Source organism: Saccopteryx bilineata, chromosome 2 (assembly GCF_036850765.1).
Source record: "Saccopteryx bilineata isolate mSacBil1 chromosome 2, mSacBil1_pri_phased_curated, whole genome shotgun sequence".
Taxonomy (NCBI): Eukaryota; Metazoa; Chordata; class Mammalia; order Chiroptera; family Emballonuridae; genus Saccopteryx; species Saccopteryx bilineata.
Genome location: NC_089491.1, coordinates 373,123,503 through 373,150,358, shown reverse-complemented (window position 1 = coordinate 373,150,358; position 26,856 = coordinate 373,123,503). Strand labels below are relative to the sequence as shown.

General features: G+C 47.6%; 2 protein-coding genes across 3 annotated transcripts; one reads left to right on the top strand and one right to left on the bottom strand.

The window, feature by feature from the left end:
- Positions 1 to 1,636: 1,636 nt before the first annotated feature.
- NT5C3B (5'-nucleotidase, cytosolic IIIB) lies at positions 1,637 to 15,462 on the bottom strand. Of its 2 annotated transcripts, none has more exons than XM_066263635.1 (9): positions 15,405 to 15,462; positions 15,072 to 15,170; positions 14,208 to 14,277; positions 14,075 to 14,121; positions 9,221 to 9,306; positions 8,568 to 8,657; positions 4,984 to 5,146; positions 3,274 to 3,474; positions 1,637 to 2,110 (listed from the first exon to the last, which is right to left on the bottom strand). In XM_066263635.1, exons 1-9 carry the CDS (start codon positions 15,414 to 15,416, stop codon positions 1,976 to 1,978), a joined length of 903 nt encoding a protein of 300 aa, XP_066119732.1. In that variant the 5' UTR covers positions 15,417 to 15,462; the 3' UTR covers positions 1,637 to 1,975. The 2 variants fall into 2 exon arrangements, with proteins under 2 accessions (XP_066119732.1, XP_066119733.1); XM_066263636.1 differs by having other exon boundaries at positions 3,274 to 3,462.
- A 4,947-nt stretch (positions 15,463 to 20,409) lies between these two features.
- KLHL10 (kelch like family member 10) lies at positions 20,410 to 26,817 on the top strand. The gene is made up of 5 exons (XM_066255423.1): positions 20,410 to 20,441; positions 22,619 to 23,108; positions 23,831 to 24,448; positions 25,379 to 25,528; positions 26,443 to 26,817. The coding sequence occupies exons 2-5, from the start codon at positions 22,689 to 22,691 to the stop codon at positions 26,815 to 26,817; spliced, it is 1,563 nt and encodes a 520-aa protein (XP_066111520.1). The 5' UTR covers positions 20,410 to 20,441; positions 22,619 to 22,688.
- Positions 26,818 to 26,856: the final 39 nt, after the last annotated feature.

The window sequence follows — 26,856 nt, the reverse complement described above, 5'->3', positions numbered from 1 at the left end:
TGCGGACAAAGAAAACACCAGGTAGACTGGTTAGCCTCAACCTTTTCTTCAAAAGGTATCCTAGAGGCCCTGGCCGGTTGGCTCAGTGGATAGTGTTAGACTGGCGTATGGATGTCCCAGGTTTGATTCCCAGTCAAGGCACACGGAAGTGACCATCTGCTTCTCTCCCCGTCTCTTCCCCTCCCCTCCCTCTTCCCCTTCTGCAACCAGTGGCTAGATTGGTTTGAGCGTTGGCCCAGGGCCCTGAGGATAGCTGGTTGGTCCAAGCATCAGCCTCAGTGCTAAAAATAGCTCAGTTGTGAGCCTGGCCCCAGATGGGCAGAGCATCAGCCCTAGACTGGGGATGCCAGGTGAATCCTGGTCAGGGCACATGCGGAAGTCTACCTCACTATCTCCCTTCCTCTCACTTAAAAAAAAAAAAGGTGTCCTAGAGAGAATTCAGCTAGTTCTTCACCAACCAAGTCAACAGGGAGGGAAGAAGAGGAAGAAACTGTGAAGAAAGCCCAGCAATGCAAGACAACATTGCTTGGGCCCTCAGTTCCCTGGTCCCAACCTCCCTTGTCATTCATTGTAGTGGTCCTGAACCCACAGGAGGAGGAAGGACAGGAGCTAAAGGCACCAGGGAGAATTGACATCTAAATAAATCCCTTCAGGAGTCTCTAAAGGGGCTCTGAAGATAGGGTTGCCCACACTCAACTGATCCCAGCTGAATTTCTTTCTTTTTTTTTAACTTAATTTTTTTTTTCTTCTTTTTTTTTTTTTTCATTTTTCTGAAGCTGGAAACAGGGAGAGACAGTCAGACAGACTCCCGCATGCGCCCGACAGGGATCCACCCGGCACGCCCACCAGGGGCGACGCTCTGCCCACCAGGGGGCGATGCTCTGCCCATCCTGGGCGTTGCCATGTTGCGACCAGAGCCACTCTAGCGCCTGGGGCAGAGGCCACAGAGCCATCCCCAGCGCCCGGGCCATCTTTGCTCCAATGGAGCCTTGGCTGCGGGAGGGGACGAGAGAGACAGAGAGGAAAGCGCGGCGGAGGGGTGGAGAAGCAAATGGGCGCTTCTCCTGTGTGCCCTGGCCAGGAATCGAACCCGGGTCCTCCGCACGCTAGGCCGACGCTCTACCGCTGAGCCAACCGGCCAGGGCTTTAACTTAATTTTTAATTTTTTAATTTTAATTTTTATTTATTCATTTTTTAGAGAGGAGAGAGAGAAAGAGAGAGAGACAGAAAGGAGAGAGAGACAGAGAGAGAGAAGGGGGGAGGAGCTGGAAGCATCAACTCCCATATGTGCCTTGACCAGGCAAGCCCAGGGTTTCGAACCGGCAACCTCAGCATTTCCAGGTCAACGCTTTATCCACTGCGCCACCACAGGTCAGGCCTGATCCCAGCTGAATTTCAAGTTTACCAGCGGCATCAGAATCAAGCCAAACCATTTCCGGTCAGAAACGCACCCTTCTAAGCCTGCCTGCCCACCCCAACCCCCACAGACACACTTAGGCTCACAGGGTCTTCTGGGCTAATTCAATGGTTTTCAAATTGTGTTCCATGGAAGCCCTGGTGCCTTTTTGGAGGTTCCTGCTCCTCCAGAACCAAAGGGTACAAGCTCTGCCCCCCAATCCCCAAATCAGAACAGCTCTGGTTTTTCCTTTTTTTATTTTGATCTGCTTCACACATTCAATCTGTCTGAAGAACAACTCATGTCAAAAGATTAAAAAAAAAAAGAATCCTTGACCAAAGGATCCTGGAATGCGAACACCCTGAAGGCTGATTCATGTGGAACAGCCTTGCTGCTTCCCACCTGGCAGGGCCTCCCTCGGGCCTGGGAGAACACAAACAGGATGTGCCAGGGAGAGGAGGAGGGAAGGGTGAGGACCCAGAGCTTGCGGATGCTCTGGACTGTCCTCTGTACACACCAGGCTCACAGCAGAGCAGCCTCTTGCCATGGCCTGCAGGGCCTGGCTTTGCGCCTGCGCACTCAGGAGTCCTGTATCTCCACCCAGTCGCCCTGGTGCAGGATGTGCTGCAGCAACCCGTTGACCACGTCCAGCGTCTCGTCCTTCTCCAACACAATGTCATATGAGTCCATATAGCGCTCCCGCCGCTCCTCCACCTGCCCAGGGGGAGGGGAGACTCAGCTCTAGAAATGCCCTGCCCTCTGCCCAAGGCCTCTGGCTCTCAAGCACCTGGGATGGGGGAGCAGTGCATTCAAGCCACAGTTCCTCTAGACCAGCAGTCCCCACCTTTTTTGGGCCACGGACCGGTTTAATGTCAGAAAATATTTTCACGGACCGGCCTTTAGGGTGGGACGGATAAATGTATCACGTGACTGAGACAAGTGTCAAGAGTGAGTCTTAGACGGATGTAACAGAGGGAATCTGGTCATTTAAAAAAAATATCGATAAAACATCGTTCAGACTTAAATATAAATAAAACGGAAATAGTGTAAGTTTTTTATTCTTTCTCTGCGGACCGGTACCAAATGGCCCACAGACTGCTACTGGTCCGCGGCCCGGGAATTGGGGACCACTGCTCTAGACGAGTTCAAGGTCACAGGGCCTGCCTTTTGGAGACACATGCCACATGCCACAAGGAACCCTAGGGTCAATGTCAAAAAGACAGTAACAAGGATTAAAATTTAAAAGCCAGATGTTAACCTCTAATCTATCTGGATTAAATTTTCACAGGGCTCAAGCATTCTGGGGGGACTTAGGCACATGCTGGCTGAGGGTGAGGACTGGTGGCCTTCCAGTGTGATACCATCCTGCGTGGCTTTTTGTGACCATACTGTTTTCACTGCTGTTGGCCTCTGGTTTGTTCTTGTATTTTTCATCACTAAATTAGAAACTCACACCCTAGGGTGCTGAGACCTACCGCTGTAATCATGCCTGACAGGCTGGGTTTAGGACTGGTAATCAGCTGGGCCACTGCCTAAACGGTGTCACATGGGCAGTCACTCAACCTCCTTGCCTGTTACCTCATTCATAAAATGGTGTAACAGTCACAACCTCAAAAGGCTGTTGTGAGGGCTAAATGAGCTAATGCCCCCCAGAAACGGTGAGCACTCATCAAGTGTAGGCTCCAACGAAATGCCTGGCATTACTCTGCTCTGAACTCGTTAATCACTGGCTAGCTCTCATCTTCCTATAAGAAATGGAATCTTCTCCCGAACAATATGGCTGGTGTCTTACCTTTACCTCTAATCCTTACTGCAGTGTCTAGCACACAGGTGCTCGATAAGCATTTATTAACAGGAACTGTAAGACAAGCACCTACCTTGTCGTTTAGAAAGCCAATCTTGAGAATGTGCTCCACACCCGGAACCCCATCAGCCATTGTGAGGTCCCCCATGGAGTCTCCCAGCAGGAGGACGTTGGTTTTGCCCTGAAGCTGCTGGAAATAATTGGAGTTCCCACACACGGAGATGCTCTTGTTGTATGTGTGTATGAGCTGGCCCTTGAATCCCTGTAGGAAACCCTAAATAATCAAGGAAAGAACAGACAGAAGGCTACCGGGACCCATCCAGCCCTAGTTCCCCACTGTCTCTGTCACAGCGGAAAAGAAACCCTAGAAGCCATAGAAAACGTCAAAATCTCACTGAAGTCTCTATAAGGGTGGGCACAGTCAAGCCCATGGGCCAGACTTCATCTGCTTTTGTAAATTGAGTTTTACTGGCACACAGCCATGCCCGTCTGTTTATATCTTGTCTATGGCTGCCTATCTGCACAGCAGAGCGAAGTAGTTATGACAGAGGTCATACAGCCCATGAAGCCTAGAATACTTGACCTTTTGCAGAAAAAGTTTATAACCCCTAGTTTAAACACTTAAGCTAACAGGAGCCATCAAATATTGCCGATCACCCACTCTGATGGAGGCATAAAGCCTGTGATACAAGCACTGTTCAGGCTGCACGCATGCTAAGCCTCAGCTGTGGGCCACATCTGACTATAGTTCAAAGGCATGGAAATTTCAGCCACTGGGTTTAAGGGGAAGAAGTTAGAACATGGGTGAACCGGAGCAGCCCACCTCTAGCTCTAGAAAAACAAGTCGAAGTCTAAGCCCTAGAATACCTAGGATGGCAACTGACCCATGACAGTGACATGGGACCTGGTTGACCCCTAAACTAGGTCCCCCGTGGCAGAAAGCTGACTGTTTGCCAAACACCAAAGAACAGGCCCTTCAAAAGCAACTGTCTTTAGCTGGCATAAAGAAATAAATACCGTATTTCCCCATGTATAAAACGCACCTTAATTTTGGGGCCCGAAACTTGAAAAAAAACATTACATAAAGTTACTGAATTCAAGTTTTATTCATCATAAAATTCACACAACTCCTCATCACTGTCAAACTCCCACACATTAGCTTATCCTCATCTGATGACAAATCTCTGTCTTCATATACTGCCTCGTCCTCAGTTCCATCTATGGCATTTGAAATGCCACAATCACTGTATAAGACGCCCCCAGTTTTTGGACCCCAATTGTTTTGAAAAAAGGTGCATCTTATACGTGGGGAAATACGGTAACTGCCTAAGGACAAGAAGCCAGCAAAGCTTTCTGCTCCCTTTCCTCCCCAGGCTAGGATTAATGTTTAGGGCAGGGGTCCCCAAACTTTTTACACAGGGGGCCAGTTCACTGTCCCTCAGACTATTGGAGGGCCGTACTATAAAAAAAAACTATGAACAAATCCCTATGCACACTGCACGTATCTTATTTTAAAGTAAAAAAACAAAACGGGAACAAATACAATATTTAAAATAAAGAACAAGTAAATTTAAATCAACAAACTGACCAGTATTTCAATGGGAACTATGCTCCTCTCACTGACCACCAATGAAAGAGGTGCCCCTTCTGGAAGTGCGGCGGGGCCGGATAAATGTCCTCAGGGGGCCGCATGCGTAGTTTGGGGACCCCTGGTTTAGGGTGAAGTACCCTGGCTGGTGGCTCCAACCCTGTTCATTCCCAGCCCAAAAGAGATTCGGCTCACATCTTTGTCAAAATCCATGTAGTTAGACACAACGTGGATGTTGGGGTGGAACACTTTCATCTGCCGGATAATCTCTTCCAGGATATCACCAATGCCCGCAGAAAAGATGAAGAGGGGGATGTTATTTTGGTAGAGGGTGTTGAAGAATGTCTTGTATCCCTCCCTGCAAAGAAACGAATGGATTCTGAAATGGCACTGCCTCTGCTATTGATCTTTTTTCTTTTAAAAAGAGAAGAAGGGAGAGGGAGGGAGGGAGAAAGAGAGAGAAACATCAATTTGTGCCCCGACCACGGACCAAACCACAACCTCTGCCTATCGGGACAATGCTCTAACCAACCCCTCTATCTGGCCGCTGTTCTTTATTTTCTACTTGGGTTATATATTTTTAGATTTAAAATAGAAACATTTTAAATTGAGGTATAAAATACATGCTTAAGTGGTTAAAGTCAACTAATTTTTTTTTAATTCTTTTTTTTACAGAGACAGAGTCAGAGAAAGGGATAGATAGGGACAGACAACAATGGAGAGAGATGAGAAGCATCAATCATCGGTTTTTCCTTGCAACACCTTAGTTGTTCATTGATTGCTTTCTCATCTGTGCCTTGACCACAGGCCTTCAGCAGACTGAGTAACCCCTTGCTGGAGCCAGCGACCTTGGGTCCAAGCTGGTGAGCTATGCTCAAACCAAATGAGCACGCGCTCAAGCTGGCAACCCCGGGGTCCCAAACCTGGGCCCTCTGCATCCCAGTCCGACACTCCATCCACAGTGCTACTGCCTGATCAGGCGAGTGAACTAATCTTAAGTGTTCAGTTCAGTTAGTATTGACATATGTATACACCCATGTAATTACCAACCAGATCAATGTTACCTTGTGTCCATTCCCAGTCAATGCCATACTGTCCTTTTTGACTTCATATCACCATTAATTAGTTTTGCTTGTTCTTGAATTTCACATGAAAGGGCTCATACATTTTTTTATATACTACAGATGACCTTTGAATAACACAGGGGTAAGGCGTGCTGACTCCCCCCACCCTGTGCAGTCAAAAATCCATGTATAACTTTTTTCTTTTTTTTTTAGCAAGATACAGACAGACGGGAAGGAAGAGAGATGAGAAGCATCAACTCATAGCTGTCACACTTTAGTTGTTCATTGATTTCTTCTCATATGTGCCTTGACTGGGGGGCACCAGCTGAGCCAATGACCCCTTGCTCAAGCCACCAACTTTGGGCTCAAGCCAGCGACCATGGGGTCATGTCTATGATCCCATGCTCAAGCCGGCAACCCCGCACTTAAGCTGGTGGGCCCGTGCTTAAGCTGGATGAGTCTGCGCTCAAGCCATTGATCTCAGGGTTTTGAACCTGGGTCCTCAGCGTCCCAGTCCAATGTTCTATCCACTGTGCTACCACCTGGTTAGACCGATGTATAATTTTGATTCCCCAAAAACTTCAGCGGGACTGGTCCAAGACCTTCATGAATAACACAATCCAAGGCTGCTCAACTCCCTCATATAAAATGGCATAGAATAATGCATACAGGCCCTGGCCAGTTGGCTCAGCGGTGGAGCGTCGGCCTGGCGTGCGGGGGACCTGGGTTCGATTCCCGGCCAGGGCACATAGGAGAAGCTCCATTTGCTTCTCCACGCCCCCTCCTTCCTCTCTGTCTCTCTCTTCCCCTCCCGCAGCCAGGGCTCCATGGGAGTGAGGATGGCCCGGGCGCTGGGGATGGCTCCTTGGCCTCTGCCCCAGGCACTAGAGTGGCTCTGGTCGCGGCAGGGCGACGCCCCGGAGGGGCAGAGCATCGCTCCCTGGTGGGCGGAGCTTCGCCTCTGGTGGGCGTACCGGGTGGATCCCGGTCAGGCGCATGCAGGAGTCTGTCTGACTGTCTCTCCCCGTTTCCAGCTTCAGAAAAATGCAAAAAAAAAAAAAGAATAATGCATACAGTCAGCTCTTTGCATTTGCAAACTAACTGCAGGTCAAAAATACTGTTTTCAGGATGTGAGGGCAATCTCGCTACAAAAAGAAAAAAGGAAATAATTGGGTTAGCCCTGGCCAGACAGCTCGGTTGGTTGCAGTGTCGTCCCAAAGCACAGAGGCTGCCGATTTGATCCCCAGTCAGGGCACATACAGGAACAGCGCAGTGTTCTTGTTTCTGTCTCTCTCTCCCTGCTTCTCTCTTAAAAGTAATAAATAAATAAAATACTGGGTTTTTTTGTTTGTTTCATTTATTCATTTTAGAGAGGAGAGGGAGAGACAGAGAGAGAGACAGAGAGAGGAGAGACAGAGAGAGAGAGAGAAGGGGGGAGGAGCTGGAAGCATCAACTCCCATATGTGCCTTGACCAGGCAAGCGCAGGGTTTCGAACCAGCAACCTCAGCATTTCCAGGTTGACGCTTTATCCACTGCGCCACAGGTCAGGCTAAAATACTGTTTTTTTTTGCCCTGGCCAGATAGCTCAGTTGGTTAGAGTGTTGTCCCGATACATCAAGGGTCAGGCACGTACAAGAATCAACCAATGAATGCATAAATAAGTAGACCAACAAATCAATCTCTCTCTCTTTCTTCCTCTCTCTATAAAAATCAATAAGTAATAAAGAAAAAATAAAGATGCCAGAAGTGGGGCTATGTGCATGTATGCACACATGCATCTTAAAAAGAAAAAACTATAGCCTGACCTGTGGTGGCGCAGTGGGATAAAGCATCGACCTGGAAGTGCTGAGGTCGCCGGTTCGAAACCCTGGGCTTGCCTGGTCAAGGCACATATGAGAGTTGATGCTACCAGCTCCTCCCCCCTGTCTCTCTCTCCTCTCTAAAATGAATAAATAAAAATGAAAAAAAAAAAGATTTTAAAAAGAAAAAACTATATTATTTTCCATCTGTGGTTGGTCGAATCTACACATGCGAAACTCAGAGGGACAACAGTATATTTATTTTTAAAAATCCATGTACATATAACTGGACCCACACATTCAAACTCGTGTTGTTCAAGGGTCAACTGTAAAATACAACCGGGCAGCTATCCTGGGACAGATTCACTGAGTAACACCCCAACCCAACCTGGCACTTACTGGGTCTGCACACATCTCTACTCCCTCAGCTTTTCCTGAGCTAGCCTCTCTCCCCAGTTAGGACACCCAGCCCTTAAGGACAGACACCCATGCTGTGCCCCCATCCCTCCTCCAGTAAAGAACACTCCAGCAGAGACTGCTGCACTGTGAAAGCTGCCCACGATCAAGGGTCCTAGGCCAACCAACTTCCATGCCTGGACAGAGAACACCAGTCACCATGGCAACCCCAAGTCTTTTTACCAGTGGGAAAAATGAGCTAGATGCCATTTGTTTTAGGAGATGCAGCCCTGATCACATCCACAGCACACCCACTACCAGCAGACTGTTTCTTAGGAAGCACCCAAGGGTAGAAAATCCTTTGGCTGTATCCAGAGAGGAAAAACATGACTGTCCCCACTTCCAGTGCTCATGGTGGCATGCCTCTTCTAACTCGCCCGGCAACTAACTCCTCTTCACTGCTTCTCAGCCTCTTTTTGTGAGCCAATCAGTTTCATATGTTTCCCAGAGCAAGCTTACCTAAGCATTGCATTGGACTCTCTAACCACCTGGGCTATTTGAACCTTCTGAATCTTCTGCTGACACAGGAGACCGTGCGCTTTGGTCCACCTACAAACAAACACCCCACAGAACCCCAAATTCAAATCACGAAGTTAAGTCAAGTAACCTTTCCCTCTGCAGGGCCAAGTCCCCTCTGGAAGTCCGAATAATGGAGGCGGCCTCACCCTTTTCCACAGAGTGTTTCCTGGGAAACCCCGGCTGTCTTCAATAAAAGAGGGTACAAAAGCAGCACAACTGAGACAACAGATGGGTGAGTTCACTGCTAGTCAAAGCTCTTTGGACTCCCTTCCTCCGTGACCTCACTCTGGAGAACTAGGGCTCTGTCCAGTGATACTAGTTTCTATAGGAAGGTTCTCTCCAAAGCACTCATTCCCCCAAATCAAAGGGGCTTCTAACTCATGCCAAGGATTCTCGGCGGGCCCCCTCTAGCAGCAGTCACAGGTAGCTTCAACTGTGTCTGACAATGTGTTCTAATAGCTGGGACTGTGCCACTCAGTTAAGCAGCCAGTTAGGTAAAGAAGCCTGTCATCTCATCCAAGTTCAGGAATATTACGCCCCCTCCTGGACCAGACCACCACTGGCCAGGAGCTGTCTCCACCATCATCACTTACCATTCCACCATATGAGGTAACTTCTCTTTGGTGGTCCGGTGTGGGTCAATCTCAATTGGGTAATAGTGATTAAGGAGCGCTTGAAGCTGGGGCATCCAAAGAAAGAGAAAAGCCATTAGTCCCTCAAGTTTTCCCTAGCAAAGTCCTATAGTTTAGCATGAGAAAAAAGTCACCTAGAAGACACAACTTCATTTAAGGGAGAGACGGATCCACAGAGCTAGTCAGCCCTTCACACTCGCCCAGGAGTGAGGTCTAAAAGTTAACAGCCTGAACAGTTGGTGACACAGTGGATAGAGTGTTGGACCGGGACACGGAGGACCCAGGTTCGAGGACCCAAGGTCGCCAGCTTGAGAGCAGGCTCATCTGGTTTGAGCAAGGCTCACCAGCTTGAGCCCTAGGTCGCTGGCTCGAGTGAGGGGTTACTTGGTCTGCTGTAGCCCCTGGTCAAAGCACATATGAAAAAGCAATCAATGAACAACAAAAGTGCTACATCAGAAGAACTGATGCTTCTCATCTCTCTCCCTGTCTGTCCCTCTCTCTGTCTCTCTGTCTCTGCCACAAAAATAAATAAATAAATAAAAATAAAAGTCAACAGCATAAATAGCTTTACTAGCAGGTAAGAGGGTGATGAGATTTTGTTGTTATTAACTAGCTCAGTCATCAGGGCTTAACCAGTAAGAACTGACTTAAGACTGTGTTTCCCAAAATGTGGTATACTTTCTTTGGTGGAAGGCAAGCTTACTTTAGGCAATACATGGGTAAACACCTGGTTTTGTTAGTTGTGGTTTCATTTTAATATATATTAGGGCCTGACCAGGCAGTGGTGCAGTAGATAGAGTATTGACCTGGGATGCTGAGGACCCAGGTTAAAACTCTGAGGTTGTCAGCTTCAGCACAGTATCGCTGGCTTGAACGTGGGATCATAGATATGATCCCATGGTCGCTGGCTTGAAGCCCAAGGTCACTGGCTTGAGTCCAAGGTCGCTGGTTTGAGCAAGAGGTCACTTGCTCTGCTGGAGCCCCCAGGTCAAGACACATGAGAAAGCAATCAATGAACAACTAAACTGCCACAACAAAGAATTGATGCTTCTCATCTCTCTTCCTTCCAGTCTGTCTGTCCCTCCCTTTCTCTCTCTCTCAATCTTTCTAAAAAAAAAAAAAGTATATTAGGAAAAAAACACATCAAACTTGAGCTTTCACAAAGATTACTTCTTTCTTTCATAAGTTAAATGCATTCAGATTTTTTAAAATGATTTTTATTTACTGTTTTAGAGAGAGGAGAGAGAGAAAGGCAGGGGAGAGGAACAGGAAGCAACTCACAATTGCTTCCTGCATATGCCTGGACTGAGCAAACCTGGGGTCTCGAACCAGTGACCTCAGCATTCCAGGTCAATGTTCTATCCACTGCATCACCACAGGTAAGGCTGCATTCAAATTCTTATTTATTTAGAGCGGAAAAGAGGGAGGGAGAGAGAGAGACAGACAGGAACAGACAGGAAGGGGGAGAGAGATGAGAGGCATCAACTCATAGTTGTGGCACCTTAGTAGTTCACTGATTGCTTTTCATACGTGCCTTGACTGAGGGGAGAAGGGGCTGCAGCCAAGTCAGTGACCCCTTCTTCAGGCCAGCGACCTTGGGCTAAAGTCAGTGACCTTGGGCATCAAGCCAGAGACCTTGGCGTCATGTCTATGATCCCATACTCAAGTCAGCAACCCCACGCTCAGGCTGGTGAAGTTGCACTCAAGCCAGCAACCTCAGGGTTGTTGTTTTTTTTTTTGTGGGTTTTTTTTTTTTTTTTTTTTGTATTTTTCTGAAGCTGGAAACAGGGAGAGACAGTCAGACAGACTCCCGTATGCACCCAACCGGGATCCACCCGGCACGCCCACCAGGGGGCGACGCTCCACCCACCAGGGGGCAATGCTCTGCCCCTCCGGGGCGTCGCTCTGCCCGTGACCAGAGCCACTCTAGCGCCTGGGGCAGAGGCCAAGGAGCCATCCCCAGCGCCTGGGCCATCTTTGCTCCAATGGAGCCTCAGCTGCTGGAGGGGAAGAGAGAGACAGAGAGGAAGGAGAGGGGGAGGGGTGGAAAAGCAGATGGGCGCCTCTCCTGTGTGCCCTGACCGGGAATCGAACCCAGGACCTCTGCACGCCAGGCCGACGCTCTACCACCGAGCCAACCGGCCAGGGCCAACCTCAGGGTTTTGAACCTGGGTCCTCAGTGTCCCAGGCTGATGCTCTATCCACTATGCTGTTGCCTGGTCAGGCCCAGCATTCAGATTTTTAAAAGCAGGTCAATTTTACAAGATATTTAGGGGTAGAAGAAGGATAGATGGTGAAAAAGAGAGACTAGACTTGGGGTGGTGAATACACAATGGAATATACTGATGACGTGTTATAGAATTGTGTATCTGAAACCTGTATAATCTTGTTAACCAATGTCACCTTCATAAATTCCATTAAAAAATTTTTTTTTTTTTTACAGAGACAGAGTCATAGACAAGGATAGACAGACAGGAATGGAGAGAGATGAGAAGCATCAATCATTAGTTTTTCGTTGTGTGTTGTGACACCTCCTTAGTTGTTCATTGATTGCTTTCTCATATGTGCCTGACCACGAGCCTTCAGCAGACCGAGTAACCCCTGGCTTGAGCCAGCGACCTTGGGTCCAAGCTGGTGAGCTTTGCTTAAACCAGATGAGCCCGCGCTCAAGCTGGCGACCTCAGGGTCTCGAACCTGGGTCCTTCCACATCCCAGTCCGACGCTCTATCCACTGCGCCACCGCCTGGTCAGGCTAAAATTTTTTTTAAATAATCTTATGAAGAAACTACTACCATTCTCATTTTGTAAATAAGAACCATAGGAAGACACCTGACCAGGTGGTGGCACAGTGGACAGAGCGTCGGACTGGAACACAGAAGACTCAGGTTCAAAACACCGAGGTCACCGGCTTGAGCGTGGGCTCACCAGCTTGAGTTAAGCGTGGGGTTGCTGGCTTGAGTGTGGGATCATAGACATGAACCCATGGTCACTGGCTTGAGCCCAAAGGTCATTGGCTTGAGCAAGGGGTCACTCACTCTGTTATAGCCCCCCCTCCCCGTCAAGGCACATATGAGAAAGCAATCAATAAATAACTAAGGTGCCACAACGAAGAATTGCTGCTTCTCATTCATCTCTCTCCTTTCCTGCCTGTCTGTCCCTATCCCTCTCTTTGCCTGTCAGAAAAAAAAAAAAAAGAACCATAGGAAGACTAATTAAGTTGCCTGGTGTGACAGCAGTGTAGAAGCAGCACATCAGAATTTGAACTGAGATGTGCATGACCAAAGATCATGTTTTTAACCATAAGACTGTTCTGCCTCTTCCTAAGTAAAACTAACTAAAAATAGATAAATATAAATATTTAGTAAAAGTCATATACACATATGGCAAGAAAACCCAAATCACAAAAGTAGAACTAAAAGACTGTAGTTTTGGGACACAGCATGTTAGTGGATGACTCCGTCACACTACCAACATCAAGTTGACTACTTCATAAGCATCTATCCACAGGTGCCTCCTCTGACTTAGGTCCCTTCCACATCACAGAACCTTCCACATTCTGGAGAGGGATCAGGTATCATATAGGGCCGGTCAGAATAGTGCCCCACCCAAATGGAAACTGACTGGGTATAGAATTTGAATATATACACGGTCTCAGAATATTGATGGAGTCCCTTGACCATCGGTCCAAAAAAGCATTAAATGAAAAGATCACACACCAATCAAGGCAGAAAGCTCCTGATATGTATTAAGGTTCTTAATGTGTGTGTGGGTGTTTTTTAGAAGGAATGAAAAGAACATTTTTCTAAAAGTGTAATAGAACTCAACAGAAAAATATAATTATTTTAAAAAGGAGAAATTTTTTTTCATATATAAACTTTGCTTTATTAATTTTTTCAGAAGCTCATCAACGCCAAAAAAACTTAGTTTTCTCTAGCTTCTTTATCCAAGAGAGGGCAATCTAAACCTACTGTCTTATTTGTGGACACAGCTACCTGGAAGTTGATAAATCGGGTATTCGAGAAATCAAAAATAGTGACTTGCTAAAAGCTGTCAGTGGTGGAGCCAGAACCTTTCTTAAGCTAAAAGCAGCATCCTGAGACAGGTTTTAGAAATATAAGAACAATCTATACTCCACTGCCCATCTTAATACCGAGTAATCGTGACAGAGTATTGGAAGAGCTGACCAAAATGAGAAACCAACAGACCATGTAGGATGCAATTCAGTGACTTTCATAATGTAGCTGAACTAAATGATGTAGCTATTCAGCAGGAAGAGCTCAGCAACCTGCAGAGGAGTGTGTAGCTAGCGCCCTGGCAAAGAGGAACCTGATGGGAAGAAAGTAGAACAAAATAAAATGAACTTCAAAGCTACAGGGATCACTTTACAATGTTTGTATGCATCTTATGGAAACAGGAGTTATTGTATATATATTGACATTAATTCAGAAGTCTTTCTCGACACCAGTTGCCAAGTTGTGTCTTGCTGTATAACTTGCTCAACCTCCTCAAACTTGTTTTCTCAATTGTTAAATGGAGACAATAATGGTTCTATTCACCTCTCACTCAAAGTGCATTAAAACTATGTCCACCACACCCTGGACGGGTAGCTCAGTTGGTTTGAGCTTAGTCTCCATCCATCAAGGTTGCAGGTTCGATCCCCAGTCAGGGCACCTACAAAAATACTGGTTTCTCTCTCTCAAATAAAAAAAAAAAATAATCTTCTAAGGTTTCTATCCTGTAATCTTTGGTCCTAAACAAGAACCATATGAAGTAATATATGGTAGCAATTCTGAGCAAAGAAGGGGAGTAACTCACCTCTTTTCGGCACTCCTCACTGATGATCTTGCTGTTATCCAGAATATCTGCAAAAACACAAAGTTCCTTTCACTTGCCCCTTAGAAACCGTCATCTTGTCATGCTCAACAAAGCAAGCTAGTATGTGACTTACTGTAGGAAGAAGGGCATCGCTTCCCGTTATATGCAAACCTGCTCAAGGTCATGTCAAAATCAGATATGACCTAAAAGGCAAAAGAGAGATGATGCCTAGATAGGCTCCTTCTATTGTAGCCCAGTGTCACTGTAAGGGGATGGTTAGGAAAGTCAAAGTGCTCAGTGCCCAGCCCTGACCAGGTAACTCAGTGGGTTGGAATCTGGTCCAGATATTCCAAGATTGCGGGTTTGATCCTTGGTCAGGGCACGTACAAGAAATCAACCAATGAATGCAAAAATAAATGAAACAACAAATGAGTGTTTCTCTCTTTCTCCCTACCTCTTTCTCTAAAATCAATTTTTAAAAAGTGCTCAGTGCCCAGACTATGGGCAAAGCCCTGGAGGAGTTAGGGAGGGCTACAGAGGGAAGAAAGAACTGATCCTAGTTAGTCCAGTGCTAGCCCTGAAGAGGCCCACCGTCTGAAGGTGAGGGGCGAGCTGCAGAATCAAAACCCCTTTGGCTCTTTCAGTAGTACCCATCCCAATGTCCTGGGTCCTTTATGACCATCTCCACATCTGCAACTTCTTGGGGAGCCCTCTGACTTGGGCTAGTGTGAAGAATAAGGCCCGAGGGCCTGGTGTGGGTGCTTTCAGTCTAATTAGAGGAAGTAGCATGACCTTACTGACAAATCTGAAATCTAGGTTTTAGAGCAAGCGAGTCTCCCCCAAGGCAAAACAGGAGAACCAACCTGCTTGCCATCAGGCCCCTGGCCATTTCCAGGGACTGAGGGGTTGCAGGGGTCTGCAGTAACGCGGGAGGCACCGGGCTGGACGCCTCCACAGCCGCCCCAGGCCCGCCAGCCCGACCTCGCCCCGACGGTACCTGTAAGTGGTCTCCCCCGCCCTTGCGGAGGGCGCCCACGATCTCCTGCACCCGGCCGGGCTGCCGCATCAGGACCGTGGCCTTCATCAGGGCGCTCACCTGTCCCGAGACCCGAGAGAACGGCTGACCCCGGCGCCGCGCTGGGCCCAATGGGAGCCCGGGGCTTGCCAGGGCAACCCTGCGAGGCCGGGCCGGGGGAGCGGGGGGCTTTGGCCGGGCCGGGGGTGCCTACTGGCTCGGGTGGCATGGCAGGGCCGAAGCGCCCCCCTGGGGGCCGAGGCGCGCCCGGGGGGTCGGGACCCGCGCCACACGGGTCCATTTCTCCCGCCTCACCTCCTCCGCCATGGTGCTCGCAGCCTGGTGAGCTGCGCTGGGACAACGACCGCTCTGAAGCCTCACTGCGCAGGCGTCGTCCCCGCCCCCGGCCCGGGACCGCGGGCGGGACACAGGACCTGGACAGCCTGGAGGTCCAGGCAGCGCTGTGCAGCGCCCTGGGGTAGATCCTTGTTGAGGGCTCTCTGTTGAGGAACGTGGTAGTCCCAAGGAATTGGGGTTTCTGGTTGCCACTCTTTGTAGAGCAAAAACCCTAGTAAGCGTGGTCGTTTCCAGGCTTATAGATTGCACGACCAGAAAAAAAAAAAAAAAAGTGAAAGAGTCATAAAGTGAGTTATATTAAACAACAGAAGATGTTTCTGGGCCCACTTCTCATCAGAAGAAAATGAGTGCCTGACCTGTGGTGGCGCAGTGGATAAAGCGTTGACCTGGAAATGCTGAGGTCGCCGGTTTGAAACCCTGGGCTTGCCTGGTCAAGGCACATATGGGAGTTGATGTTCCAGCTCCTTACCCCCTTTTCTCTCTCCCTCTCTCTCTCTCCTCTCTAAAAATGAATTAAAAAAAAAAAAAGATACTGACTTAAAAAAAAAAAAGAAAGAAAATGAGTGACTACCTCATGTCCAGAGGGCAGGAAAGCGCTAGACAGCCAGGCCAGAATGAAATTCTAATCAGTTTTCCTTTTCCCTCCACCTCCTCTGACTTAGTTTCCTTGAACTCTCCTCTGGGGAGCTAAGTGTGGATCTGTGGAAGAAGGTAGATGGATGCTACAGAGATACAAACTAGGGCAACAGGAACGGGAATTAATAAAAACTCTTATATGGTGTTAGTGGTTGTTGGGCAAACGAGTTTGTAAAATTTGCATTTTTTAAATTTTTTTAAAAATTTATTTATGCTTTTTTTTTTAGAGAAGAGAGGGAGAGACAGAGAGAGAGAGAGAGAGAGAGAGAGAGAGAGAGGAGTGACAGAGAGAGAAGGGGGGGAGGAGCTGGAAGCATCAACTCCCATATGTGTCTTGACCAGGCAAGCCCATGGTTTTGAACCGGCGACCTCAGCATTTCCAGGTCAATTATCCACAGCACCACCACAGGTCAGGCCGTAAAATTTGTATTTTTTGAGTTTGTTCACTTTTATTGGTAAAAAAATGGCGCTGGCAGCCAAGTGTGTGCTTGCCCTCAGATGGGGCAGTTGATTGAAATTGCAGATTGCATTCCTGCTTGGGAGGGGCCATTGTTTTACTAATGTTTGCTGGAGGCGAGGTTTTTGAGCCAGAAAGTTTTGAAAAGAGAGAGAGAAGCCATGTTTGCAGAGAGAGAGAACAGAGAGAATGCAGAGTGCTGAAGAAGAAGCCAGTTTGTGCAGAGAGAAGAAAGTGTGCAGATGGGGAGCCAGAGGCGAGGGACTTTGCAAGCTCCACTAAAACTGGTGGGTCCTTTGATTCTAGGAGAAACTGGAGAAGATTCTCCTGGTTGTGGAACCGGAGAATGTATCAGTAGGCTTTGGGAGCCCTGTGTGTTTGCTTGTTGGCCAGTGCGAGACTTAAATAAAGGAATGGCCCACCATTTTGGCTCTACTGTTTCTTTACCATCTGCCCTAATCCAATGGGAACCTGCATGTGAATGGCCGTGTCGGCCTCAACTGCTGGCCTTACAGTAGTGGTCACCGTCCTGCTCCCGGTATAAGGACACAGATGGAGGTGTGTGGTGATCTTCAGCCTAGAGCAGGGGTCCCCAAACTATGGCCCGTGGGCCACATGCGGCCCCCTGAGGCCAATTATCCGGCCCCCACCGCACTTCTGGAAGGGGCACCTCTTTCATTGGTGGTCAGTGAGAGGAGCATAGTTCCCATTGAAATATTGGTCAGTTTGTTGATTTAAATTTACTTGTTCTTTATTTTAAATATTGTATTTGTTCCCGTTTTGTTTTTTTACTTTAAAATAAGATATGTGCAGTGTGCATAGGGATTTGTTCATAGTTTTTTTTATAGTCTGGCCCTCCAACGGTCTGAGGGACAGTGAACTGGCCCCCTGTGTAAAAAGTTTGGGGACCCCTGGCCTAGAGTGTGGTGGGGGAGGGGAGAAGGAAGAAGGACAGGGACAAGAGATAGTTCCAGAACCTGAGAGCACAATCCTGAGAGTGACCTCACTGCGGGCCCAGGATTCTGGAACTTGGGCTGCCTCATGGGCCCTACATGAAAGATGTAGTAGGGAAAAGGAGCGACAGCTGGCTAAAGGGGCCCCCCACAAGCTTCCCCGACACCCTCGGAGAACAGCCTCTCCCGGCTGGTCCCAGGGTGCCATGGAGACGGAGAGCACGGCGGCCTCCACACATTTCCAACAACCTCACATGGAGAGAAAGATGAGTGCGATGACCTGTGAGATCTTCAACGAGCTCAGGCTAGAGGGCAAGCTCTGCGACGTGGTCATCAAGGCCAATGGCTTTGAATTCAATGCTCACAAGAACATCCTCTGTAGCTGCAGTTCCTACTTTAGGTATAACAGGGTTGCTGAACTAAGCCAAAGGGGGAATTGGGTGCATTTTGAGACATCTTGGTTCATTTCATGTTTCCCACCCTACCATCTTAAGGTTAGGGATAGTGTCAAAGCTCTGGGCTCCTAGGAGTAGCCTGGCTCCTTTGTCATCTGAAGAGGCACAACTAGGGCCAGACCCTCTTCTCTCTGGTTTTCAACCAAATATTGGCGGGCCTGCTGCTTTTATCCTTTGAGTCTCACTCAAACCAACCTTTGGGAAAGTTGAGCACCCATACTGGGTTTCTTATTTAAATCTAGATGACAAAGCTACTTCAGCCACCCCAATGCCTCTTCCCCAATAGAGATAAGCTCGGGCCCTGGCCGGTTGGCTCAGCGGTAGAGCGTCGGCCTGGCGTGCGGAGGACCCGGGTTCGATTCCCGGCCAGGGCACATAGGAGAGGCGCCCATTTGCTTCTCCACCCCTCCGCCGCGCCTTCCTCTCTGTCTCTCTCTTCCCCTCCCGCAGCCAAGGCTCCACTGGAGCAAAGATGGCCCGGGCGCTGGGGATGGCTCTGTGGCCTCTGCCCCGGGCGCTAGAGTGGCTCTGGTCGCAACATGGCAACACCCAGGAGGGTCACAACATGGCGACGCCCAGGATGGGCAGAGCATCGCCCCCTGGTGGGCAGAGCATCGCCCCTGGTGGGCGTGCCGGGTGGATCCCGGTCGGGCGCATGCGGGAGTCTGTCTGACTGTCTCTCCCTGTTTCCAGCTTCAGAAAAATGCAAAAAAAAAAAAAAGAGAGATAAGCTCAGACACGGTGATAAATCAACAAGGATTGAGGGTATGAGAAGGAGGATGCAGGGAAAGAACCACGAAAATATTTATCAGGAAAAAAAAGGGAGTTTGGGGCCAAACTATTGTAACCCAGGAAATGGAAGGGCTATTTTTTGTTCATAAGCTGAACATGTTCAAGTAATCCCAATCATCATGTTTTTTGTTTCTGTGTGTGAGAGAGAGAGGTATGGATAGGGACAGACAGATAAGAAGGGAGAGAGATGAGAAGCATCAAGTCTTTGTTGTGGCACCTTAGTTGTTCATTGATTGCTTTCTCATATGTGCCTTGACCAGGGGGCTACAGCAGTGAACCCTTGCTCAAGCCAGCAACCTTGGGCTCAAGCCAGTGACCATAGGGTCATGTCTATGATCCCATTCTCAAGCCAGTGGACCCCCTCCTCCCATCTCCCCACCCCCTGCCCTGCTCAAGCTGTATGAACCTGTGCTCAAGCTGGCAACCTTGGGGTTTTGAACCTGGGTCCTCTGCGTCCCATTCCAATGCTCTATCCACTGTGCCACCACCTGGTCAGGCTCCAATCATGATAAGTTAATGTGTCCTACCTGTTGCTAAAAATTCTCATCTTGATTTACAGCAATGACTACAAAAAGATCAGATGGCACATACGCTTTGCAGTTTCTGTTGTATGGAACCACTCCATTCTGCCTTTGTAATGGGAAAGCAGCCATAGAGAACACTAAATGAAAGAGCGTGGCTGTGTTCTAACAAAATTATTTACGGACACGGAAATTTGAATTTATTAAAATTTCCAGGTCTCAAAATGCTCTTTTCATTTTTTTTCCCATTTGAAAATGTAACAAATACTCTTAGGGGTGGTACAAAAAGAGGTGGGTGGAATATGGCCCAGAGGCCTTATTTACAGACCCCTGCTCTAGAGAAGATTTTTTTTTAAATTTTTTATTCATTTTAGAGAAGGGGGGGGGAGGAGCAGGAAGCATCAACTCCCATATGTGCCTTGACCGGGCAAGCCCAGGGTTTTGAACTGGTGACCTCAGTGTTCCAAGTCAATGCTTGATCCACTGCGCCACCACAGGTCAGGCAGAATTTGTTTTCTAAGCCCATAGGTTCCTTAAACCTCCTTAAAAAAAAAAAAAAGAGCATAATATATTAGGGCAGGGAATTCTGTCTTGTTCAACACCTAGGTAAGTACCTGAGTGGAATAGTAGTCATTAAATTTATTTATTTATTTATTGCTTTTAGAGAGGAAGGGAGAAAGAGAAACATTGATTTGTTGTTCCAGTTATTTATGCATTCATTGGTTCACTCCTCATGTGCCCTGACTGGGGGATCAAACCCACAACCTTGATATATCAGGGTGATGTTCCAGCCAACTGAGCTACCCAGCCAGGACAAAATAGTAGTCATTTATTTGTTCAATATTTTTTAAATTTTTTCTTTAGATAAATTTAAAAAAAGATTTTATTTATTGACTTTGGAGAGAGGAGACAGGGATAGGTAGGGGAGGAGTGGAAAGCATTAACTCATAGTTATTGCTGGTATATGCCTTGACCAGGCAAGCCTGGGATTCTGAACTGGTGACCTCAGCACTCCAAGTCCACACTTTTTCCATTGCATCACCACATGTCAGGCTGAATGGCAATTCTAAATAGGATTATCACTTTGCTGACAAAGTTACACTTGAGCAAAGGCTTCAAGGGGATGAAGGAATGAGAACTACAGAGATCTGGGACAGCTTTCCAGGCACAGGGAATGCCAGGTAAAGGACAAAAGATGGAAGCATATCTGCTGTATTCAAGGAAAGCAAGGCCAGCAGGGTTGGAATGGCGTGAGGGGGGAAGGTGCGAGGAAATACTGTCAGGTGTGACTGGTCCAGACCTCAAGGGATTTTGTATTTTACTCTTAGTAAGAAGGGAAGTCAATGGAAGGTTTTGAATTTAAGAGAGATGCTTGGATAAGACTAAACTCTGGAGGTTTCAAGAGTCAAACAGCCTGCCTGACCAGGTGATGATACAGTGTATAGAATGTTGGCCTGCGATGCTGAGGACCGAGGTTAGAAACCCCGAGGTCACCGGCTTGAGCATGGGCTCATTCGGCTTGAGCACAGGTTCACTTGCTTGAGTACATGGTCACCGGCTTGAGCATAGGGTCATAAACATGACTCCATAGTCACTGGCTTGAGCCCAAAGGTTGCTGAGCAAGGGTTCACTGGCTTGGCTGGAGCATTCGGGTCCAGGTACATATGAGAATACGTCAATGAACAATTAAGGTGCCGCAACTATGAACTGATGCTTCTTAGCTCTCTCCTTTCCTGTCTGTCCCTGTCTGTCTGTCTCTCCCTTTAATTCATATTAGAGAGAGAGAAAGAGAAGAGAGGGGAGGAGCAGGAAGCATCAATTCCTGTATGTGCTTTGCGGGGTTTTGAACCAGCAACCTCAGCATTCCAGGTCAACGCTTTATCCACTGCGCCACCACAGGTCAGGAACTATCTCTCTCTCAAAAAAAAAAAAAAAAAAAAAAAGAAAGTCAATTAGCCTGACCAGTGGTTGCACAGTGGATAGAGCATCAACCTGGGACACTGAGTTCCCAGGTTCAAAACCCTGAGGTCTCCTGCTTGGGCACAGGCTCACCAGCTTGAGCACAAGGTCACCAGCTTAAGCATGGGATCATTGACATGATCCCATGGTCACTGGCTTGAGCCCAAGGTTGCTAGCTTGATTTGAGTCTCCCCTCCCTTCCCCCAGTCAAGGCATGTATGAGAAACAATCAATGAACAACTAAAGTGCCATAACTACAAGTTAATGCTTCTCCTCTCTCTCCCTTCCTGTCTCTTTCTCTCAAAGAGTAAATCACTTACCTAAGCACTCCCTTCCGGAAGCACTCCTGTGCCTCCTTTCCCTTCCTTCTCCTCTTCTTCCCCCAAGAAATGTTTTCTTTGCCTATTTCTCCAAAGCTTTAAGGGACCCCACCAGACTTGCAAGCAGGGGAGCAGTGGGCAGTAGTTACCCCCCTTGAAAATGTCTCCAAGGCCCCCTTTTGTCTTTCTTCCTGCATGGCCAATAAATTCTTACTTTACTTGCTGCACTTAAACAAAAAAAGACAAAACAAAAATGTAAATTCAGTTAGCAAGTTATCCCAATCTAGGCAAAAGACAATGGTGGCTTAGACCAAGGAGGTAGCAATAGAAGTGATTTAGATTATGGATACATGTTGAAGATTACTTATTTTAAAAATATATTGCTCATTTTTGGTAGGCAATAGGTTGGGATAGACAAGACCTGGGTCTTACTCCTAGCTCTGGATCCCAATTTCTCCATCCACAAAATGAGAAAAGGACCTAGTCATTAAAAAAAGGTAAGAGTAGCCCTGGCCGGTTGGCTCAGTGGTAGAGCGAAGGCCTGGCGTGCAGGAGTCCCGGGTTCGATTCCAGGCCAGGGCACACAGGAGAAGCGCCCATCTGCTTCTCCACCCTCCCCCTCTCTTTCCTCTCTGTCTCTCTCTTCCCCTCCCGCAGCCGAGGCTCCATTGGAACAAAGTTGGCCCGGGCACTGAGGATGGCTCTATGGCCTCTGCCTCAGGCGCTAGAATGGCTCTGGTTGCAACAGAGCGACGCCCCAGATGGGCGGAGTATCGCCCTCTGGTGGGCATGCCGGGTGGATCCTGGTCAGGCGCATGCAGGAGTCTGTCTGACTGCCTCCCCCATTTCCTACTTCAGAAAAATACAAAAAAAAAAAAAAAAGGTAAGAATGACCAAAGTCAAAGTGCTTGGAAAGGATCTCTTGCTCACTGTACAAAACACACTCCCCCTTCCCCTTCCTCACGCCAATTTATTTCCAATATACTGTTTGAAAAATGTCCAAACTCTCAACAAGAAAAAGTAGGGGAGAACATGGCAAAATGGAAATGTTTCAGTGACTGTTCATTTCTTTTTTTCAGAGCTCTGTTTACAAGTGGCTGGAACAACACTGAAAAGAAGGTATACAACATTCCTGGCATTTCCCCGGACATGATGAAGCTAATTATTGAATACGCTTACACCAGGACTGTCCCTATCACAGTGGACAATGTGGAGAGGCTGCTGGCTGCTGCAGACCAATTTAACATCATGGGTATTGTAAGGGGTTGCTGTGAGTTCCTCAAGGCAGAGCTGTGTCTGGATAATTGTATTGGCATCTGTAAGTTCACAGACTACTACTACTGCCCAGAACTGAGGCAGAGGGCCTACATGTTCATACTGCACAACTTCGAGGAGATGGTGAAGGTCTCAGTGGAGTTTTTAGAGCTCTCAGTCACTGAACTCAAGGATATCATTGAGAAAGATGAGCTAAACGTCAAACAAGAAGATGCTGTGTTTGAGGCCATTCTAAAATGGATTGCCCACGACTCCCAAAATAGGAAACAGCATATTTCAGTTTTGCTTCCCAAGGTCAGGTTTAATTATTTTTTGTGGGATGCTTAATTGCTCATTTTTTATTCATTTATCCCAGAGTTATTGTCCTAAGAGCCATTTTCAGATGTTTGACAGATGCCAGGGCTGTATTTATATGTATATATTTACATTGAAGGCATCTCCTACTAGTTCCTGAAATTTTGCAGTTTTCTTTGCCCTTGGCATTGCTAGGTCCTTTTATCGCAATTATATTCTTTGACCAAAATTCTCCCTGGTAGCGGGGGAAGGAGATGGTAAGGCCTTCAAAAGAATCCTAGAGGGTCTTTCTTTTACCTCTGTCCATTCTGTGAGTTTCCCCAAACCTAAGAAACTGGACTAGTTACCAAATCATGAGTATTGCACTCAATTGAGTATTGCACTCAATTGTAGCCATTTGGTGCTAATTTGTGTTATTTTACATATAGAGACAGATATTCATTTGTGGAGCAATTACTACAGCTTATTATTGGTCTAATAGCACTGTCCAGTGGCCAAGGAATAGGCTAAGTTGTTGATCATTTTCTAGGTTATTTGCTGCATACCAACTTATACCACCTCATAAAAACAACTATTTAAACTGTGAGTTTGTAAATTCCAAAACAATACAAGATATGACCCTATTGCAATTCAAAGGCAGGCTGTAAAACCTGGGGTTAAGGATATGGTTTTCCCAGGCATCCTCATCTCACTTTAAATGACTTGCTGCTTTTCCTCCTTAGGTTCGCCTGGCCCTAATGCATGCTGAGTACTTCATGAACAATGTTAAGATGAATGACTATGTTAAAGACAGCGAGGAATGCAAGCCAGTCATCATTAATGCCCTAAAGGCCATGTATGATCTAAACATGAATGGACCCTCTAATTCTGATTTCACCAACCCACTCACCAGGCCCCGCCTGCCCTATGCCATCCTATTTGCAATTGGTGGCTGGAGTGGTGGGAGCCCCACCAATGCCATTGAGGCGTATGATGCTAGGGCAGACAGATGGGTGAATGTCACTTGTGAGGAAGAGAGTCCTCGTGCCTACCACGGGGCAGCCTATTTGAAAGGCTATGTTTATATCATTGGGGGGTTCGATAGTGTAGACTATTTCAATAGTGTTAAGCGCTTTGATCCAGTCAAGAAAACTTGGCACCAGGTAGCCCCTATGCACTCCAGACGTTGCTATGTCAGCGTGACAGTCCTCAGCAACTTTATTTATGCCATGGGAGGATTTGATGGCTATGTGCGTCTCAACACTGCTGAACGTTATGAGCCAGAGACCAATCAATGGACACTCATTGCCCCCATGCACGAACAGAGGAGCGACGCGAGTGCCACAACCCTCTATGGAAAGGTAAGAACTGGGGAGCGGGGGGTGGGAGGTACAAAAGCAAACAAGCCCAGAAATAATGCTCTTCATCGTTTTGGGGGGGTGAATGGAAAACGGAAGTAGCAGTACTCTGCAGTTTTAACTCCTTCACAAGTGACTAAGGGGCCTTTGTAACCATCTTTTGTTTGTTTTGACAGAGACAGAGTCAGAGAGAAGGACAGCTAGGGACAGACAGGAAGGGAGAGAGATGAGAAGCATTATTCTTTGTTGCTGCACCTTAGTAGTTCATTGATTGCCTTCTCATATATGCCTTGACTGGGGGGCTACAGCAGAGCGAGTGACCCCTTGCTCAAGCCAGCAACCTTGGGTTTCAAGCCAGTGACCCCGCACTCAAGCTTGAGAGCCTGTGCTCTAGTTGGATGAGCCTGCGTTCAAGCTGGCGACCTCAGTGTTTTGAACCTGGGTCCTCCACATCCCAGTCCAATGCTCTATCCACTGCGCCACCGCCTGGTCAGGCTGTAATCATTTTTTCTTATTTTTCTTATTCAAAACCAGTGCATGTATAGGGCAGACACTTGGGCAGCCAACTCCATAACTGAACTGCCACAAAAACTATGAACACAATATGAACACAAGACTCAGGTGAACTTCCCTGGTGGACAGTACTCTATGTGTACTGTCACACATCACTGCTGTTACATCACACTGCCCATAGCGCCACGAGGAAAGGAGAGCTGGAAGCTCCCTGTTCGGGACTCTCTTAGATTCTCTCCCATGAATCTCTTCACCCAAGTTTGTATTTGCATCCTTTCACTGTAATAAACTGAGTATAACCATAAAAAAATAAAATAAAAAGCAATGCATACACATCAAAAGTGCCCCCCACAACACATACATACCCTTTCATACCTCAGAGGTAACAATTTTAATAATCTTGGAACTGTCTTCATACAGATCTACATATGTGGTGGTTTTAATGGAAATGAATGCCTGTTTACAGCAGAAGTGTACAACACTGAGAGTAATCAGTGGACAGTCATTGCACCCATGAGAAGCAGGAGGAGTGGAATAGGTGTAATTGCTTATGGAGAACACGTATACGCGGTGAGTTTACCTTGTACCACCACAAAAATGATACTCCTCAATTTCTATTAGCAAATAAGTTTACACTATCACTGGTAAGCATTTTATCTGAAGTTGGAAACGGGATGGTAGTCAGATAGACTCCTGTATGCGCCCAACCGGGATCCACCCGGCATGCCCAGGGGGCGATGCTCTGCCCATCTGGGGTGTTGCTCTGTTGCAACCAGAGCCATTCTAGCGCCTAAGGCAGAGGCCACAGAGCCATCCTCAGCTCCTTTGATCCAATGGAGCCTCGGCTTGGGGAGGGGAAGAGAGAGACAAGAGAGGAAGGAGAGGGGGAGGGGTGGAGAAGCAGATGGGCGCTTCTCCTGTGTGCCCTGGCCGGGAATAGAACCCGGGACTCCTGCACGCCAGGCCGACGCTCTACCACTGAGCCAACCGGCCAGGGCCTGGTAAGCATTTTAAAAGGTATTTTTGGTCCTGGCCAGTTGGCTCAGCAGTATAGCGTTGACCTGGCGTATGGAAATCTCAGGTTTGATTCCTGGTCAGAGGCAACCATCTGCTTCCCCCCCCCTCTTTTTCTTCCCCTCCCCTACAGTCATGGCTCAATTGGTGTGAGCACGTTGGCCCTGGGCACTGAGAATGGTTCCGTGGAGCCTCTGCCTCAGGCTCTAAAATAGCTTGATTGCGAGCATGGCCCTAGATGGCCATAGCATTGGCCCCAGATGGGGTTTGCTGGGTGGATCCCGGTTGGGGCACATGTGGGAATCTGTCTATCTCCCTTTCTCTCATTTAGAAAAATAAAAATAAAAAGGTTTTTCCATGGAGGACAGTGGAAGAGAGAGGTACAAAATCACTAGTCCTTCCCTAATAGGGCATCAGAGATGAGCAGAATCAATGGCTAACAGTCAATCATGTTTCATTGCTGTCCACAGGTAGGCGGCTTTGATGGAGCTAATCGACTTAGGAGCGCAGAAGCCTACAGCCCCGTGTCTAACACTTGGCGCACGATCCCCACTATGTTTAATCCTCGTAGCAATTTTGGAATTGAGGTGGTAGACGACCTCTTGTTTGTAGTGGGTGGCTTTAACGGCTTTACCACCACCTTTAATGTGGAGTGCTATGATGAAAAGACCGACGAGTGGTACGACGCTCATGACATGAGTATATACCGCAGCGCTCTGAGCTGCTGTGTGGTACCAGGGCTGGCCAATGTGGGGGAGTACGCAGCTAGAAGGGACAACTTCACAGGATTAGCTCTGCGAGATGAAGTAAAGTACTCCGCTTCAACAAGTACCCTACCTGTATGAGCCTCTTCATTTAGCTAATAAAAAGTCTAAGCAGTAAGA

Bases quoted from the DNA above. Each gene is read 5' to 3' on its own strand.
- NT5C3B (XM_066263635.1), bottom strand. The intron at 8,658-9,220 runs GTAAGTGATGAT...GTTTGTTTGTAG, and splicing joins TTACCTCATATGGTGGAATG to GTGGACCAAAGCGCACGGTC. The intron at 3,475-4,983 runs GTGAGCCGAATC...TTGATTATTTAG, and splicing joins ACATGGATTTTGACAAAGAT to GGTTTCCTACAGGGATTCAA.
- KLHL10 (XM_066255423.1), top strand. From the start codon at position 22,689: ATGATGAAGCTAATTATTGAATACGCTTACACCAGGACTGTCCCTATC. The intron at 23,109-23,830 runs GTCAGGTTTAAT...TTTCCTCCTTAG, and splicing joins TTTCAGTTTTGCTTCCCAAG to GTTCGCCTGGCCCTAATGCA. The intron at 24,449-25,378 runs GTAAGAACTGGG...GTCTTCATACAG, and splicing joins CCACAACCCTCTATGGAAAG to ATCTACATATGTGGTGGTTT.